Source organism: Perissodus microlepis, chromosome 23 (assembly GCF_051167445.1).
Source record: "Perissodus microlepis isolate ML-2025 ecotype Zambia chromosome 23, ASM5116744v1, whole genome shotgun sequence".
Classification (NCBI taxonomy): Eukaryota; Metazoa; Chordata; class Actinopteri; order Cichliformes; family Cichlidae; genus Perissodus; species Perissodus microlepis.
In genome coordinates, this window is record NC_140482.1 from 41,236,074 (window position 1) to 41,252,518 (window position 16,445).

General features: G+C 39.9%; 1 protein-coding gene across 3 annotated transcripts in view; it reads left to right on the forward strand.

Annotated features, from left to right (window-relative positions):
- Positions 1-14: 14 nt before the first annotated feature.
- cacna1ea (calcium channel, voltage-dependent, R type, alpha 1E subunit a) overlaps positions 15-16,445 on the forward strand; it is a 108,901-nt gene continuing 92,470 nt past the window's right edge. For all 3 annotated transcript variants that reach the window (XM_084922143.1, XM_084922144.1, XM_084922145.1), the window contains exons 1-2: positions 15-110; positions 10,305-10,855. In XM_084922143.1, coding sequence (XP_084778269.1) covers positions 10,338-10,855 — 518 coding nt within the window. In that variant the 5' untranslated portion in view covers positions 15-110; positions 10,305-10,337. The remainder of the gene's footprint in view (positions 111-10,304; positions 10,856-16,445) is intronic.

Genomic DNA, 16,445 nt, shown 5'->3' on the forward strand with positions numbered 1-16,445 from the left:
CCCTTTCTCCGGGCAGGCAGGGTAGTACGTCGGACGTGGTCGTGTCTGCTGCTACATTTTCATTTTGTCTTGAAAGGTGAACGAAATGGAAAGGAGTTGTTTCTTTGTAGGTAAGGAATCCGGCGTTTTTCCTCGTCAAACAGGTGTTAGGTGAGGGGAAAAAGCAGTTTCGCGACTGCATTCAGCTTGTAGCCTAAACCTTTTGTTGGCAGATGTTATGTTTGTGAAAACCAAAAAGAAAGGGAGCAGAAATCCTAAATGAGGAATATCTTATCAGTATTCACTGATGCTGATTAATAGCAGACAAATCGTGGATTGCGAAGGTGTTATGTGATGTGACTTGAAAGTAGAATTCATTTGCTGATTGGATCTAGGCTAATTAAAGTATATACTACAATTCAACATAAATTAACTTTAAAAATATTTTTGTGTGTTATATATTACATGAACGTGATATGCTGTATGTCTTTTTCTTTTCTATATTTCTTTTTTGGCAGGAAGCTGTTTTTCAAGTCCACTCCCTTTGCCATGTTTGTATACATATCATTCAACAACATTATCCAATTAGCAGCGTGCTAAGACCATTACAGAGCCCCAATCACTCTTCACTGTGGCTTTTACCAGTGTAACAGATTGACAGGACAGTGGAGTGAGTCATTAGAGTCACAGGGATGCAACAAGATTCAATTCAGAGTGCCAGAGTAGTTGTCAGTATTAGGACCATGTGGAAGCAGGCTTTAACCAGGTCCTGCTAATAATTTAGTGGACCTATACCAGATAATGATTAAAAAAAAATTCTAGGAAAGAGACTCTCTCTCGCTCAGTCTCAGAGGCTGTGGGAAAACAGCCATCATTACCTCAAGGAGGAGGAATTAATTAAAGTAGAGAAAATCAAGAACACATTTGCTGCAGTGAATAGGAAGAAAGTGTGTCTGGCATGTTGTTCCTGAGGTTTTACCTTCTAAAATGTAATTTACTTTTGTCAATCACTCCTTTCGCTGCCATATGTTTCTTTGACTTGAGACTTTGGGGATGTAAGTTTGTCATCATCTTCTTGAAAGAAGAACCCGTGTTGAGACCTGTTGCAGTACAGTCAGATAAACTAATCCCATCAGTCTGTTTTCTAATGTAACTGGAGTTTCACAGTGGAGGAAGAGGCAACCTGAATAATCAGTGTATGCATTTTAAATGACAAGCTGCTGGTGCCTAACACTGTGTCATCTTCTTCACTTGAAAGATGTCTTTGTCGTGAGCCAGTGCCAGTTATTTCTCCCATTGCTGCCCAGTACTTCAGCAGGCAAGGTCATAACCTTTAATTAGAACTGATCAAATTATTTTATTCAGACAAGCCATTGCTTAAACCAATTCTCTCAATTGTCTTCCTAAATTGTTTTATCATGACACTTGTCAATTTCCTTTAACTGGACTACGTTAATCCTTTCTTGTCAACAGCTCTGATTGTCCTGATTGAATAACACCGCTCTACTAGGGGGTGTAAATTGGTTTTCTTGGTGTATAAATTAGTGCCTGTGATCAGCACGAAACTGAACCTAATGAAACCTCTTGAACCCATTTTGCAAGACGAGCTGTGTGTGTATTGTACCACCTGCTTCACATTTCCTGTGATTCATCTTAAGTATTTTTTTATATTATAATTTTAAAGAACAGCGTAACCAGAGAAAGGTTGCTGTTAATGCTGCCCTCGTAGGCGGGTCTCTAACGGTAATGAATTTTTAATCTCTAGACTAGGATTTTACCTCTTTAAATACAGGGAAATGAAAACGAATGGCAAATACATACGCAAGTGAAGAATGTCTCTGATCAAGTGTACTGAAAAAAGAAGAACAAGACTCTTAGTCGGCTATAAAATTCTGAGCAAGGAATGATTGGTTGGAATTAAATCTAAGATACTGCCTGATAAAACATCAGTTCACCTTGGACAAAAGAACAGCTCGAAACAGGAAAAATAAAACTATGATTTGAGGCTCTCTCTTCAGACTGTCCCTGGTCCAGAGGCTGGCGACTCAAAATTGGTTCGTTTTTTCAGACACTGCTCGCTTTGTGTTTGTACTTTGAACCACTCGTGCATCGTCTTTGGGTGCTGTTTGTAGTACATACACTAATGTGGTTCTTCACTCTGATAAACCGACGTGGCAGAGCACTAACATAAAGCCGATGTACTTTTCATTCAGATATGCCAAAATGTGACCAGTTTCCAGTAGTGAGTCCCATTTTCTCCAGCAGAGACAAATAAGTGTTTCTGGCAATAAATCCATAAACTGTATTGATTTAATTTCATCCCAATGTTCAGAGTGTTGCAGCTTGTTTATGAATCCGAGGGACGCAGATTTTTCCACGTTTAGTTTATATTTTTGTTTAGAATGGCTGCACATCTTCTTCTTGTGGATACATTTTGCAGAGGCTAAATGTCAGCAGTGTTAGTGCCATGTGCTCTTTGTGGACAATTGTGCGCACAGCGATATTGTGCAGCAGACTGTTCCTAATAAAAGGGCGGATTATGGGATGCAAACCTTTAAAATGATTTTCAAAACATTTCAGAGTAAATTCCATCAAAGCTTTTTATCTAGTGTGCAACTGTAAACCAGTGACACCACAGATTCATTTGTTTATACCAAAAGCAGCGGCTTCTTTCGCTCCTTACGCTGCCTGCTGCAAGCTGTAAAATATGATTTACCTGTAACGGTGAGGCGCTATGTTTATAGCTTTCAGTGATTTTATAAGGCCTGGGGCTCTGGGGTTTCTCACGGTGGTCCCGCACAGACATAGATAACAAAGAAGAAGTAATCTTTCTTGACCTCTCTGCATCGAAACATCACGAAAGATGGATATTTCCTCTTGTGATCGTTTGTTGCTTCATTAATTCATAAATACATTATTAAATAAAGTTGGCAGGTTTTTTAGATTCTAATATTCCAGCCTTTGCTCTGGTCTCCTGAAGCCTCTGAACCTTCCAGTGATTAGAGCACAAGTGTGAAGTGTTCCTATTAGTGATCATTACTGATCTAAAGGGTCACTATTGCATAATGGTCTTTGCTAGAAGGTCATGATAGCAATAGGATCCCTCTGAGAAGCATCTTTTCATCTTCTAATGGCTCTGTGCTGTGGAATATGTGGCTTCAGTAAAAGACATAAAAAATGATCTAAAAGAATATTATTTACTTTTAGAGTCTGTGTGCATATCAAAAGTCTAATCTAAAGAGTAATAGTGAAACTGATCCACAAATACAGTTACCCTGGGTGCTGTCAAATGTCCCTGACTCTGGTTTCCCACAATTTGATCTATTCTAACTGAGGTCATTCGGTGTTTATGGCCCAATACTTACAGAATGAAAACATGAAACTTTAATGAACCCTGCAGGAAAACCGGGCCGTTACTATTGCAGAATAACACATCATATTGGTAGAATGAAGCAAAGAAACGTGGAATAAAAATACAATTAAACTCAATGGATGCATGAAATAAATGGCAAGTAGAGCACCGTGCAGACTCGGAGTAGTAAATATTAAATGGAGGCATCTGAATGGAAAGTGTGCAAGCTGCATGCTGAATGACAAACATAACGGCGCAGACAGCACATGAAACAAAAGGGAATACGTGCAGGACTTTGTCAACACGAGAGCAAAAAAGATCAGAAAGGACCAGAAGGTAATGGATTTTATTTCCAATAAGTCCACAGAAGGCGCTGCATGACAAAAACAAAAAAGAAAAAACCCATCATTACATACCTTTCATTTTTTTCCCAAATACAGAGGAGCTGAGTTAATGATGCAGAGACAACAATAGAGGCAGAGGGACATTTCTGTGGGTGTGAGTTGAGTTGGCAAAGCACAGTGGAAAAAGTTTATCTCGTTTACATATTATCTGGCCTCCTCTGTTATTGTGGCCTCAGCTGGAAACTGTGCATTAGTTTCATAAGTTTTAAAGGCGGACAATATTCTGCCTGTCACACTTAACGTTTGCACGTTTTGCTGCTTCTAAGGGCTCACTAAACTGTACCACAGCGTGTTACCGAAAGCTGTAAATCTAATATGTAAATGTTGGCACTGCCGAATGCACTCAGTATAATTTAGTGCAATAATATGCAGTGACTGTATTTCAGATAGAGCAGCTGTTCAAAGTCAGGGGCTAGCTGAGACTGAGGAAATTAGACTTCTGACGCAGTACTTTCACAGTGTGCACTTTTCTCCAGCTCATACAGTATTTAAGTGTCAGAATTTGTCCGTCTTGGCAAATTTCAGCTGGTTTTTGTTCTTCTTGTGTAAATCCAATAAAATGTTTTGTTTGCACGTGAAATATTATTGCCAACTGGGGCCACTGCTGGTGGCTTTTATCTCCTTGTGGAGTTTTCCTCAGGCGTTGTAGTTTTATTTAATCTCATTCCCCTTTTGTACTCTCAATGCTTCCCTTAAGCTTTCTCAACACTGACGCTGAATATCCTGAACCTCAACTACCAACAACATGGTTATTTTCAGCTGGCTGAAGTGTTGCCACTGATTTTTCCCTCAAACATACTGCCCATTAGTTTCAGATGACATAACGCGTCCTGAAGCATGTTTGGTTTGGCCGCTTACCAGGCTGACACTCCGGCTGGGTGGAAGGATATGGTGAAATATGAGGTGCAATGAGGCAGTTGTGTCGGCTAATGGGGGCAGCAGGTGTGAGAAGGCTTCTCGCCTGCCTCAGCCTCTCCTTCACTCCTCATTATGAACCTGGAAACACCTGGCTTTCCAGCAAAGACCGTAAAAACTGTTTGGCCCCTGTAACAATTTCATTCAGTTTTAGTGAAAACTAACATTTTTTTTCTTTTTTTAATCTGACGCTAAGTGACCGAGAAGTCATCAAAGGCTGTGAACAACACATTAGCTGTTCATGAAAAAAATTCTGATTATGGGAGTGAAAGCTCAGAGAGTACAGCCGGTCGACGACCACCTTTTAAAAGCTAATTTGAAGAATTATATGAGCACACAATCAACTTTCCTGGCTGTAAGGTTTTGATAATTGTGAGGGGGAGCCACAGTGCAGTGGAGCCTTGATGTTTAAGTATGAATTGCAGTGTAGGTGTTTTCTAAAGCGTTGTGGTCAGTGCCTGTCTTTGGGTTGGTGGCATTTTTCTGTAATAATGGTCCTAATAATGGTTACATTACAGAGCTGGCTTACATAAATGTTTCTTAGAAGTCCAGCCTGTTTTTTGTTTTTTCCCCTGATGATATAAAAGCAGGGGAAATTTGATGGATGGAAACAAATGACTTCCTCTTAATTTTATTCCTGTCATCAATCTTCATTCTGACTTTTTATGACAGCTTTAAATGGCAGGGGTGACATTTTAGGAGCCATTTGGCTCTACCTCGAGCAGCCGATTAGCTTGGATTAACATAAAACTGGATTCAAGCAGCTAAGCTAACTATCCAAACATCACAAAGCCTCTTCCTATGAATATCTGTGAATATCTGTAAGCAACAATGGGAAAACATTAATTAATAATCAATTAATTAATCAAAATGGAATAACTTGTGTACCTTAGAAAGCCCAGGGTAGCCATTTCCCCCTGGTGGGCTGTGAAGGTACTGCAGACAGGCCTCAGTAATAACAGAAATTCAGTTTAAATTCATTACTGTGCAGCTACATATTAATGCATTTATTCATATAAAAAAATCAGTTCAAACTAGTAATAGGAGGTGGTTAATTTGTGATTACTGCTCTTGTTTTGAAGTTTGTGTCGTAGTGACACCTGGATCACATTTCCTGTATCACTTTACATGAGTAGTATTAACAACAAACAGCCAACAACCTGTGTTGTTGATGTTTTTTTTTTTTTTAACAAACATTTAGATTTTTTATTCTCTTTTTTGATTAGAGTAAACATTTCAGTTCGTGTGGGCCCCCGTGGGATTTTTAGTTTTTTTTTTTACGTGGGATCTACTCCGAGTCTTCAGAATTCCTGAATTTGTGAATGACTGCTGTGCGGATACTTGGAAGTTTACTTGTTTCTTTAAAAGAAAAAAGAAAAAAAAAGAGCCCATTAACAGCCTAATAAGACACTGATGGGTATTGATTAAACGTATATCAATATCAAAATATACCTTTAAAATAGATCACAGGTGTCGAACTCCAGGCCTCGAGGGCCGGTGTCCTGCAGGTTTTAGATGTGTCCTTGATCCAACACAGCTGATTCAAATGGCTAAATGACCTCCTCAACATCTCTTGAAGTTCTCCAGAGGCCTGGGAATGACCTGATCATTTGATTCAGGTGTGTTGACCCAGTGTGAGATCTAAAACTTGCAGGACACCGGCCCTCGAGGCCTGGAGTTCGACACCCCTGAAATAGATATGTGGTATCAGCCTGTTCATGTAACTCTTCACAGTATAAGACTTATTTTTCCAGTTTTTGTACAATACATTTAAATCCAACTCAAACTATTTTAGAGGAGTGCAAAGTCACTAAGGGGATTATTTAGGGTGTCCTACTCATATCTGTATTTTTTATTGATGTTTTAAAATCTCATTGTATCTGTATTGTATCTTGCAAAAGCAGATGGTTGGCGCCCATAAAAAAGTCACTTTAGAACTGGATAACCTGTAGCTCAAAAACCAGATAGACAAACATGGTGTAAATGGCCTTTCCCTCACTGAGCAGTAGATAGGCACTCACTGTTTGCTGATAAGACCTGGATTGACTTAAAGTAGCTTTGTGCTTTGGAAATGTAAAGTCAATGTTTATTGTCATATATTTCTTGCCATCATCAATTTCTGTGTGAAATTATAGCTCTCAACTTTTGGGAGCTGCTATTTTGCACTCTAGTATAAAGTATATATATCACTAAAAAAAGGTTTTTGATGTCTTGTAAGTGTTTTTAGATTTTATTTTATTATGAGCGACCACAAAAACAGTGCAAGTTTTTGTTTTGTTGCATTTTCCTATTAATGTTGCTGTGAAACATCATAGAGTATCATGCTCAGTTCTAATTGTTTCAGTGTGAGCATCTGCATAAATTATCTTGCTGTGTGGGCAATCCTGTTCAGCCAGTTTGAAAACATAATTTGCTAAATGGATTCTGTAACCAGCAGATCAATGACAGTTCTCCTGCCATATCTAAGGCCTCCCTACCAGGAACTACACAATGGGCAATAGTATGCATAAGCAACTTCATATATTTGTGTATATACATCATGTAATTTTGCTAAGATGGGATGACTTTGCACTAACTGCTTTCTTTCTGTTTTCTTTCTTTCTGTGTCAAAGGCTCAGTTTATATTTATTAAGCACTTTGTTCCCATCAGTTTCACCGTTTCAGAGCTCCAGCTTTGTTATTATACATCATTAACTCCACAAGGAGCAGAAAATTGAAGATGTTAGATGTTACAAGCACCGTGAGTCAGAAACTATAAAAAAATGCCTGACTGTGTGCTTTAAAAAGAAAAGCTGTTAATGTGTGCTAAAGGCATTGATTGATAATTGATAGGTCTTGCCAATCAATAAAGACCTGCAGGAATTTGATTTGATTCTGAAACAGCACTTCCTTTCTGTTGTGTGTGTTTTTACTGAGAGAGGAGGATGAGCAGCAGCATTGTGGTTTAAAGATGCTCTGGCACGTGACAGTCAGTGTAAGAATTGAACATTGTTACCGATTCTACGTAGTTATAACTGTAACGTGACATTTGACGTGACATGTCATCAGCTCTTCTTTTGATTATGTTGCCAGATCAAAAAGCTTTTGATCATCGGGAGTCGTTGCGTTTTGCGTTGCAATAAGTTGCACTAGGTTTCATCCTGTTCAACAAATAGTCTCGGTTCAGATCCACAGCTCTGTTGAAGCCCAAGTTTTCCACAGAAGAGTTCAAGTGCCTCTTCAGTTTGCTTGGCAACATTAACAAACTCCCTGCCACAGATTGCTTGGGCACCCCTGGTCTGGCTGAAGCCAGAACACACAGAGCAGACTGTTTAACCAAAATGTGGGTCACATCTGCTTTTTTCCTTGGTCCACATTTGACCTCAGCAGACAGTGTTGACTTGTGGTCTGCTGCCACACCAAAATGCAGTGCTGTGCAAAAGTCTTGACTCACCTGGAAAGTATCTGATGGCAGTGGTTTTTTTTTTTTTTTTTAGCATGACAGTGATCCCAAACACACTGTCAATGCAGTAACAGCAAACCTGAATAGGAAAACACACAATGGAACACTATGAGACATGGATTGGCCTCCCCAGAGCACGTGGATCTCAACATTACTGAAGCAGTATGGGATCATTTTTAAAAGGTAGCCAATGTTCAAAGAGCTTTGAATGTCCTTCAGGAAGCCCGGGGAACTGTTTTGCAGTGCTGGTTACTTGTGGTTCGCACTAAACATGAAATTGATGCTCTCTCTCTCTCTCTCTCTCTCTCTCTCTCCCCCCCCTGCCCCCCCCCAAACACACAATTTCTGTTATTTAATGGTTTTACTCTGAAAAACATCCCTAAACAATTTTTTGCCTCTCTGTTAGAAAGTGCCCCCAAAATAAAGAAAAAAAACTATATTAGATTAAAAAAAAAAAAACTATCATTATAATATGTAATGTTTGGGTAACACATGGTCCCAAAGACTCCACACCTGGATTCCCGTGGAAAAGAAAGATGTAAACCAAGTTTTTCTTTTAATGATTCATTCACTTTGGTTGATTAATTTAATATTTACCAATTTTGGGACAGCAAATACAGTTGTAAACATCAGTACTTTATTTCCTTTTAAAGTTGATTAATATATAAGCTAAAAGTGGAATAATGACAAACAAGCTACAGCAGACGATATCTGACAAATTTCCTCCAAAGGGAAACATCTGGCTCCTACTAAAATTTCCCAAAGGGGACACAAAGGGGAGCAGTAAAGTGGGATCTAAAATAAAATAAAATTAGCTAAAAGACGGTAAGAGAGAGAGTATATTGTTAGACTTTGTAACAGTGCAGCTAAACAGCATTTGTACAAACACAAACACCAGCTGACCCACTTCCATTATCTCTTGCTGAGTGGAGACAGTCATCCTTGCCTCAGGAAAAAACAAAAGTTCAATGCTTAATTTGTTGTATGTTTTGACACATTTCACTTCATGTAACTATATTTTCATTCAGTTTGTGACAACTTTTCACATGTGGAGGCGTTAGTGGGGACCTCTTGAGGAGGTGTAGATTCGTAGCGGAAGTCGTCATCAAATCAAGCCGGCCTAGCAATGTTCAGGTGTTGACCTCAGGCTAATGAATGAGTAAGAATACTGAGGCAGGCTGAACACAACATAGTTCCTCTTCCCTCTTATCAGCTACACTATGCTCGTTTTACTGAGCAGCAGCTTCACCACACACAGTTATTTAGAAGCTTTCCTCTCAGAGGGGCTGTAAAACCAGCGATCGATCATTAGCCAAACTGTGATGGTGAGGGCTTCAGCGTGAGCTGCAGTAACATAGAGGCTGCGTGATGTACAAGTGAGATGTGCAGCATGTGCATGACAGGAGAGGATGGGTTGATAAAAATTCTCTCCCTCTCAGTTTTTTTCTTCTTAATTGCACAATTAAACACAGCCCTGGCAGCATTATATTACCATTTGTTTTGAAGTCTGTATTATTACAGCTTCTCTAATTGGTTCTAACACTTGGAGGATTGCTGATATTTTAAGTCAGCTAAGGACACTGAGAGCTATTGGGACACTGGCAAATTACCTCAGGAGGTTAGCTGAACAAATGCATAGTTATACAGTAGCCGGATGTCTTCAGGCTTTTTTACTTGTATTGCCACCCAAACAGCGAGTGTCTGTGTTTCCAGTGGATAGAAGGTAGATGCACAAAGTCTGTTTCAAGAGCATAAACAAAGCCTCCCTTTGTGTCTTTGTTTTACAAAAGATAGATTCAGCTTGAATAATACAGTTTTATTCAGAACACATTATACTTTTTATGATCTAGCTGTGGATGAATATTGGAAATAGAAGACGTTAACAGTATGAGAATACTGAGTAGCCAAACGATAGACTACTGATACTGGAAAGGGCTCCCAAACCTGAGCTTACAGGTTTCCTATCTACATTCAAGTCGTGTCCTCATATATCACGAGAAGCCTAATAAGGATAGATATTCAAAGATGAAACTTTTTAATCACATTTGTATTTGCTTTCATCTGTAATTAGTGTTTCCACTGCCATTTCAGCTGAATATGAGATCCAGACAAAGTATCTGTTTGATGGTGTCTTTGATATCAGTGATGACTGTGTTCATTTTCTACGTCTCTAACATCTCCTTTCCTGCATTCCTTCTCCTCTCTGTTGCAGCACTATGCTGAGATCCAGAGGCGCTTCCCCACCATGCTGGAAATGGGCTCCTGTTCGGTTAGCTCTCAGTCTCTGACAGGGAACCACAATGCTAGAAACCCAGGAGGGCCTGACTATCCAGTGGGTGGTTTGGCTGTGGGGGCAATGTGTGGTAGCAGCACCCCCCGGCACCACATCATCCGCCCATCCCCAGCGGACTGCGAGAGCTGGCAGAAGCATCGCGCAGGACTGGGTGGAGGGTCAAAGCTGTATCCTGAATCCCACTCCCTCCTGGAGCCCGAAAGCCTCTCGACCAGCTATGACACCCTCCACCTCTCACACGTGTCTGGCCACGCTCCTCCTTTACACCCAAACCGTCTCGGTCTCACCCTTGATGTGGTTTCCACTTTTGATGTTGGAGTCGGGATGCTTGGGGTGGATGGAGATATGGCAGTCAGTCCTAATGTGATCAAGAGACGCCGGGGTGGACTGATCGAGCAGAGAGACATTGTTAAAGCCCACCAAGCTCATAAGATTCAGAGCACACCTCAGGCGCGACGCAAGGAGTGGGAGTAAGTATAAGGCTGATGATAAATACACACTCTTAGATCCCTTTATCTTACCTGCTAAATTACCATGAAGTTGAACTTAAAATCCAAATTTTAAGGTTTATTTTCTCCCAATACTGTTCTTCAGCAATCCAGTGCTCTAAAATCCAGAACTCGCATCTGCCTGCAGTTCCTATAAAAGACCAGAACCCGTTTTAAAAACACCATTACAAATAGCTACACACATGTTTTGATATGTTCTAGTACCATTACTATGTTGTGGTGTTCCAGCTGGTTTACTTGCCTTTGTTGGGACAAAATCCAATCTCCAGAAGATTAGTGGCTAGGTTTCAAAAGTCAGAGAAGCTATAAAGCAGAAACAGATTTAGTGTACTGTAAATTGCAGTTTCTCTTCTTTGTTTTGTAGACTTGCCTCTGTGGCACACCAGGTGTCTATTTATCATTCTGTAAACAGACATGTCAGTCCTCTGGGGACCAAATTTTATTTTGACAGAGCGGACAAATCTGCTGCAATACTAGTAAAACCAATTCAGTGTTCAGCTTTGTCGGGGCCGCTATTTATTTTTGTTTGTCATTAGAAACAGTATTCAGCTCAGGTCAGGAGTGTGAAACCACATCTCCTATTTAAATGTATAAAACAAATATACAGTAAATGTTACAGAGCCAGTAGCCTGATGATTACAGCTCACATCAGTCTCAGCAAAAGTATATTCACAACTAGTGACTCTGTCATGTTTTTCTCTAAAGGGAACACTCACTGAAAACTTTTTTTTTTCCATTCATAGCATCAAACACACACTTGCAAATCAGTCAAGAAATATTTTAGAAAAAAAATACTCTTGCACTTATACGAGAGTTTCATGTTTTTATACAGACAACAGTCACTTAGCTTAATATTAGGACTGGAAACCAATCTGCATAAAGCAACAAAATTCACTTAGTGCCACATTTACAGCTCGATTGTTCTCCGCTGTGGTCACAGACATGGACAGCTGGAGATGGTTGAGTTCCTGTTGTACTTCTTTGAAGTCTGTACTGCCATTACTGTAACGTAAATTCTCTTGTGGTTAAAGAAAAAAAACCCTAAACAGGCAGACATGCTGCATCCGCACAGATCGTTGAGCTGACTGTCTGATGGTGAAACTGACATCACTTGGACCATTCAGCAGTTAACATTTTGCTAATCTAGCTAGCTTAGCAATTAGCTAAGCTAACTAGCTAATGGCAATGACTTCATATAGAGCAAACACAACCCAGGCCCTGCCCACATATGCATGAGTATTTTGTTAAAAGTCACACTTTGGCCTTTTGTCCAAACATGAATGCTTTGTTTTTTTGGCCACTGAAACTAGAAAATCTCCTTGGAGGGTGAATAGTTTCTTTGTTTACATGGGTTCAGGGCCTTTTTTTTTTACCCTAGGTTGTGCTCCGTGTTCTTTTGTAGGCTTTTGATTGACCAACGGTTTCACACATTTAGGGTTGCTTTGGCATGTTCTTGACATAAATTTTTTTTTCTTTTTCTTTGTCACATTTTCTTGGTGACAGAAATATTTTTGTATATAAAAATGCCCATGTGTGTGTAAACGTATCGTAAGAATAGATTCAGCCTCATCTAGCAAATCATTTTTATGTCACTTTTGCACATCTTGTGATTGTCTCCTGTTTGAGTTAAAGCGAGTCTTTCATATGTGAAGGTCTAGTAAATACTTTTCATTCAAACTATATTTTTAACACTCTGAAAACATATTAAAAACACCATCTAATGCTTACTCAGTGAACAATCCTATAGACTATGTTGACTGCGTGATGTCTGCGAGTATGTGTGTACTCATTCACATGTTCGTACCACGTGCATGTGTGTGCATATATTTAATGGTTTCCTGCCCTGCAGCGCTGTGGAATTTGTAGCTGATTATATCAGTGATGCCCCCCTCGGTTTCTCTGCTGAAGCTGAGGCTTCACCTCTAGTGGTGTTGGCACCCTCTGTGCCTCCCCTCATATCCTCTTCACCGCAGGTACAGGATGCCACGTCTTAACCTGAGCTACTGTATATCTATAGTTAAAGAGATGAAGGACTGTGGAGAATGACAGCACATAGTGGGAGGACAGATGGAACACAGATGACGTACACTGAATGCAGGATAAGTGTGAGTGGGAAAAAGACTAACGTGAATCAGAGCAGTTTTCATTGAGAACTTTTCCTGCTTTAATTTGCATTTGATATTTAAATTCATGTTACAGTAGTGTGGAAGTGGGTGATAACCATTCAAACCAGGCCTGTGGAGATGCTCGGCCATGGACTAGATTACTATTCACCGCCCTGCCTAGTATAATTATTACAACACTACATGACAGATCTATAGTTGTGCTGCTGAGGGGACAATGACTAGAGTGAGTCAGGAATCATTACAACCATAAACATCCACCTCTCAGAGCCACTTAGCAGCAAACCCTCAGTTACCTGACACGGAGGATGGAAAATGAGATGATGCACCTGAGCCCACCTGCACACCTGCTTTTGTTTTTCAAAGCAAATTAGTCTGATTTCAGAACAAGCTGCAGCCGCATCTCATGAAAAAAGCTAAATTCATCATTAGTGCCATGCTGTATAAATTTAGCCAAATTTGAAAACTCTACAGTATCTTTAAGTCATTATAGTTAACGAGGCCATGCATTTGTTTTGTTTTACTTTCTACTTTTATTTCAAATTAGTTTATATGGAATCTTATTTCCCCACTGAAAAAAACATTTTTTGCTTTAATAACCGTTAATACCTAGAAAATCGGAGACATCAATTTTTTTAATGGCCTAAACAAGTAAACTATGTAATGTAGGATGGACTCGCTGAAACATCTCTGTGGTGTCAACTTGAATCCATACGTTCAGTTAACATTTCAAAAAGGAAAAACCAATGCCAATAAGTCTGCTGTGGACTTTCACAAATACATTCATTCTCACAATCTGTATCAGATTTGGCCCTTAACAATATACAGTATTGTAGTCTCATTGTGGTTCATTTGATGGCCATGTTTATGCTCCACAGGGGGAAAGAAACTCTATAGTGTAGACCAGCAGTCACTGGACTGTTTCCTCTGAACACTTTGTTCTGTGAAAAATAATGAGCTACTGATTTTGTCTTTTGGCATTTTTATGTAATTCCTGTGGGAAACCTATGAAATATTAGCTTGTCACACACAGCTTAGTTGAAAGACAGGTTGAAACAACAAACACTTGATATCATGCTTTGTACAGGAAGCAATTAAGCATCCAAGACTAGTAACGTGTCTTTTAATCAGGAGTGGACTGTGTTTGTGTCTGTCTTTGCAGGTGCGTGTGTGTGTTGCATTTCAAACATAGCGGTTAGGATATTAACATCCGTTCGGAAGCGCTTAATGAAATAGCAGTGTTTGGAGTCGGCATTAACTTGATGCTGATGACAGTGATCAGCTGGAATCAGTCTGGCTTTAGGAGGCTGGTCACCAACAGAGGAAAGCACCAAATATGTTTCTGGTCCTGCTTGACCTTCGTGTTGATTTGTGTCTGAGTACGTGTGAATGAAATGAGTAATGGGTGAAATTGTAAGATCAGTAATTCTATACAAAATATGCACGCGTTTCCATATTTGAACATGAGGGTGCAGTATTCAACTAGCATGCTTGGTTTGTGTGTAACCGATTTCTGCTTCACCCGCTGCAACAGGTCGGCCCAAACAGACCCATCGACTCTGTGTTGTGTTTTTAAGAAGACAAGGAGTCTCTGATTGACTGTCGCCACTTTATTTCTCGAATGGAAACAACGGTGTTGTATCAGTGCAAAGGGCTCGCCACACACCACTCCGCACAGCACACTACAGCAGAACATCCCATTAGCATTACGCTTTAGCATACAGTTTTACACAATATTAAACAAATGCAAAGTACATAAAACTGGTGTTGGACTTGTGTCCACTGAGCACTGATTACACTCGGTGCCCATCAGTTGATCAAACAAGTTTTATGTGTCTGTACTACTTAGCTACAGCAGACTGGCAGCGATTACTGCAGCAAACCTAACCGGCCACACCGAGAGGGGGGCTGTTTCTCCATTACGCTGACATTTGTGGCAAGTGAAATAATACCACAGAAACACTGTTACATTAGCAAGTCACAAACAGTATAAAAGGTGGGCAGAGCTACTGTTAAGTTGGTTTCTGAAGTCAGCATTTTTCAATCGCCATCTTAAGGCTTCAAAAAAACTGGAAGCGACGAGAGGAGCGGTTCAGCCTGTAAAACTGTTTAAGTGGTGAATGACTTTTCAGTCTCAGTTCATTAGCCACTAACTACAATAAACCTCTATTTTGACCCATAAAACGACCAGGACTTATAAAATAGTGTTTACTATATGACCAGGAGTCTTTTTGCAATTACAGCTATCGCCATCTGGTGGCCTTCAGATATATTGCAGGTTTAAGGTACTTCCACATTGGTGTCACTTTTCACATCTGTCCAAGTTTTATAGTGTCTGTTGAGGTTTTGCATACATGTTACCACATGGAGGTTAAATTGGGCCTGTGACAGTCAGTGTAGGATCAAGTGGACAAGGCTCCACCCGCAAACGTAAGTCATCAGTCTGTGAACGTCTGGTAACTGACTGGTTAGAAAAAAACTCCTTGTGACTGCTTTGGTCACAAGCAGCAAGCTGTAGTGAGAGTGTGACACAAACGGGAAATGGAAATCCATGAAAGGTAAAAGTTCTGCCTTTTCAAATATGTTAGCTGTAGCTGAGTCCTAGCTAACAGTCCCCATTTCAGGTTCATGTTACACTCTTTTAACTTTTTCTACTGCTCGACTACTAGTTTTTTATTTTTGTTTTTTTCCCTACTGGCCTACCAAAAAGGTCTGTGAACAGCTACATTTTTATTCCATGAGAATTGACTTCCAATCCTCAAGTGGCCATTAGAGGAGCAACACTTCTGGCGCTGCCATGTTGGCTTTGTTTTTCTCCTCCAGTGATTCCCGCTTAAGTCAGGCGGATATTATGATGTTTATTCCTGTGGCAGAGCATTAACTGGCTGTTTTAATTTTTGTCTATTTTTCACACATTTTACAAAAGCTCGAGTGCACTATTACAGTATTCAGTGTCATTGCACAGTTGGCCATGTTTTGACGATGGCATTTGGATGCTCTCTGCCGGGGTCCCAGGATATACTCATGGCTTTTTAAAAAGGGCTTGTGATTATATTCCTTTCAACATTGGGCAATTCTTTCTAGAAGAAGAGAAGTTTATAGGCCTAAAAACTGGGAGGATTACGGCATAAAGTTGGGAAGCACTTGTTTGAATATTCAGCGCCTCTATTCTTAAATATATACTTTCCATGGATGTAAAATTGCACATTTGCTGTATTTGAATAAAAGTATAAAATTATACTATGAAATCCAGCAAGTGTGGAAAAAATGTTCTTCGTTGTTTTCCAGCACTGATCAAGACAAAAGCTCATTAGCAGACAGCAGCGGCATTAGGTGCTGCAGACAAAATCCTAATTTCCGGAGCAATCTTATTGAAGTGAAGAGAGAAACAGTAAAAGAAGAGCTGCTGGCTGAGTGGGAATGGTGGT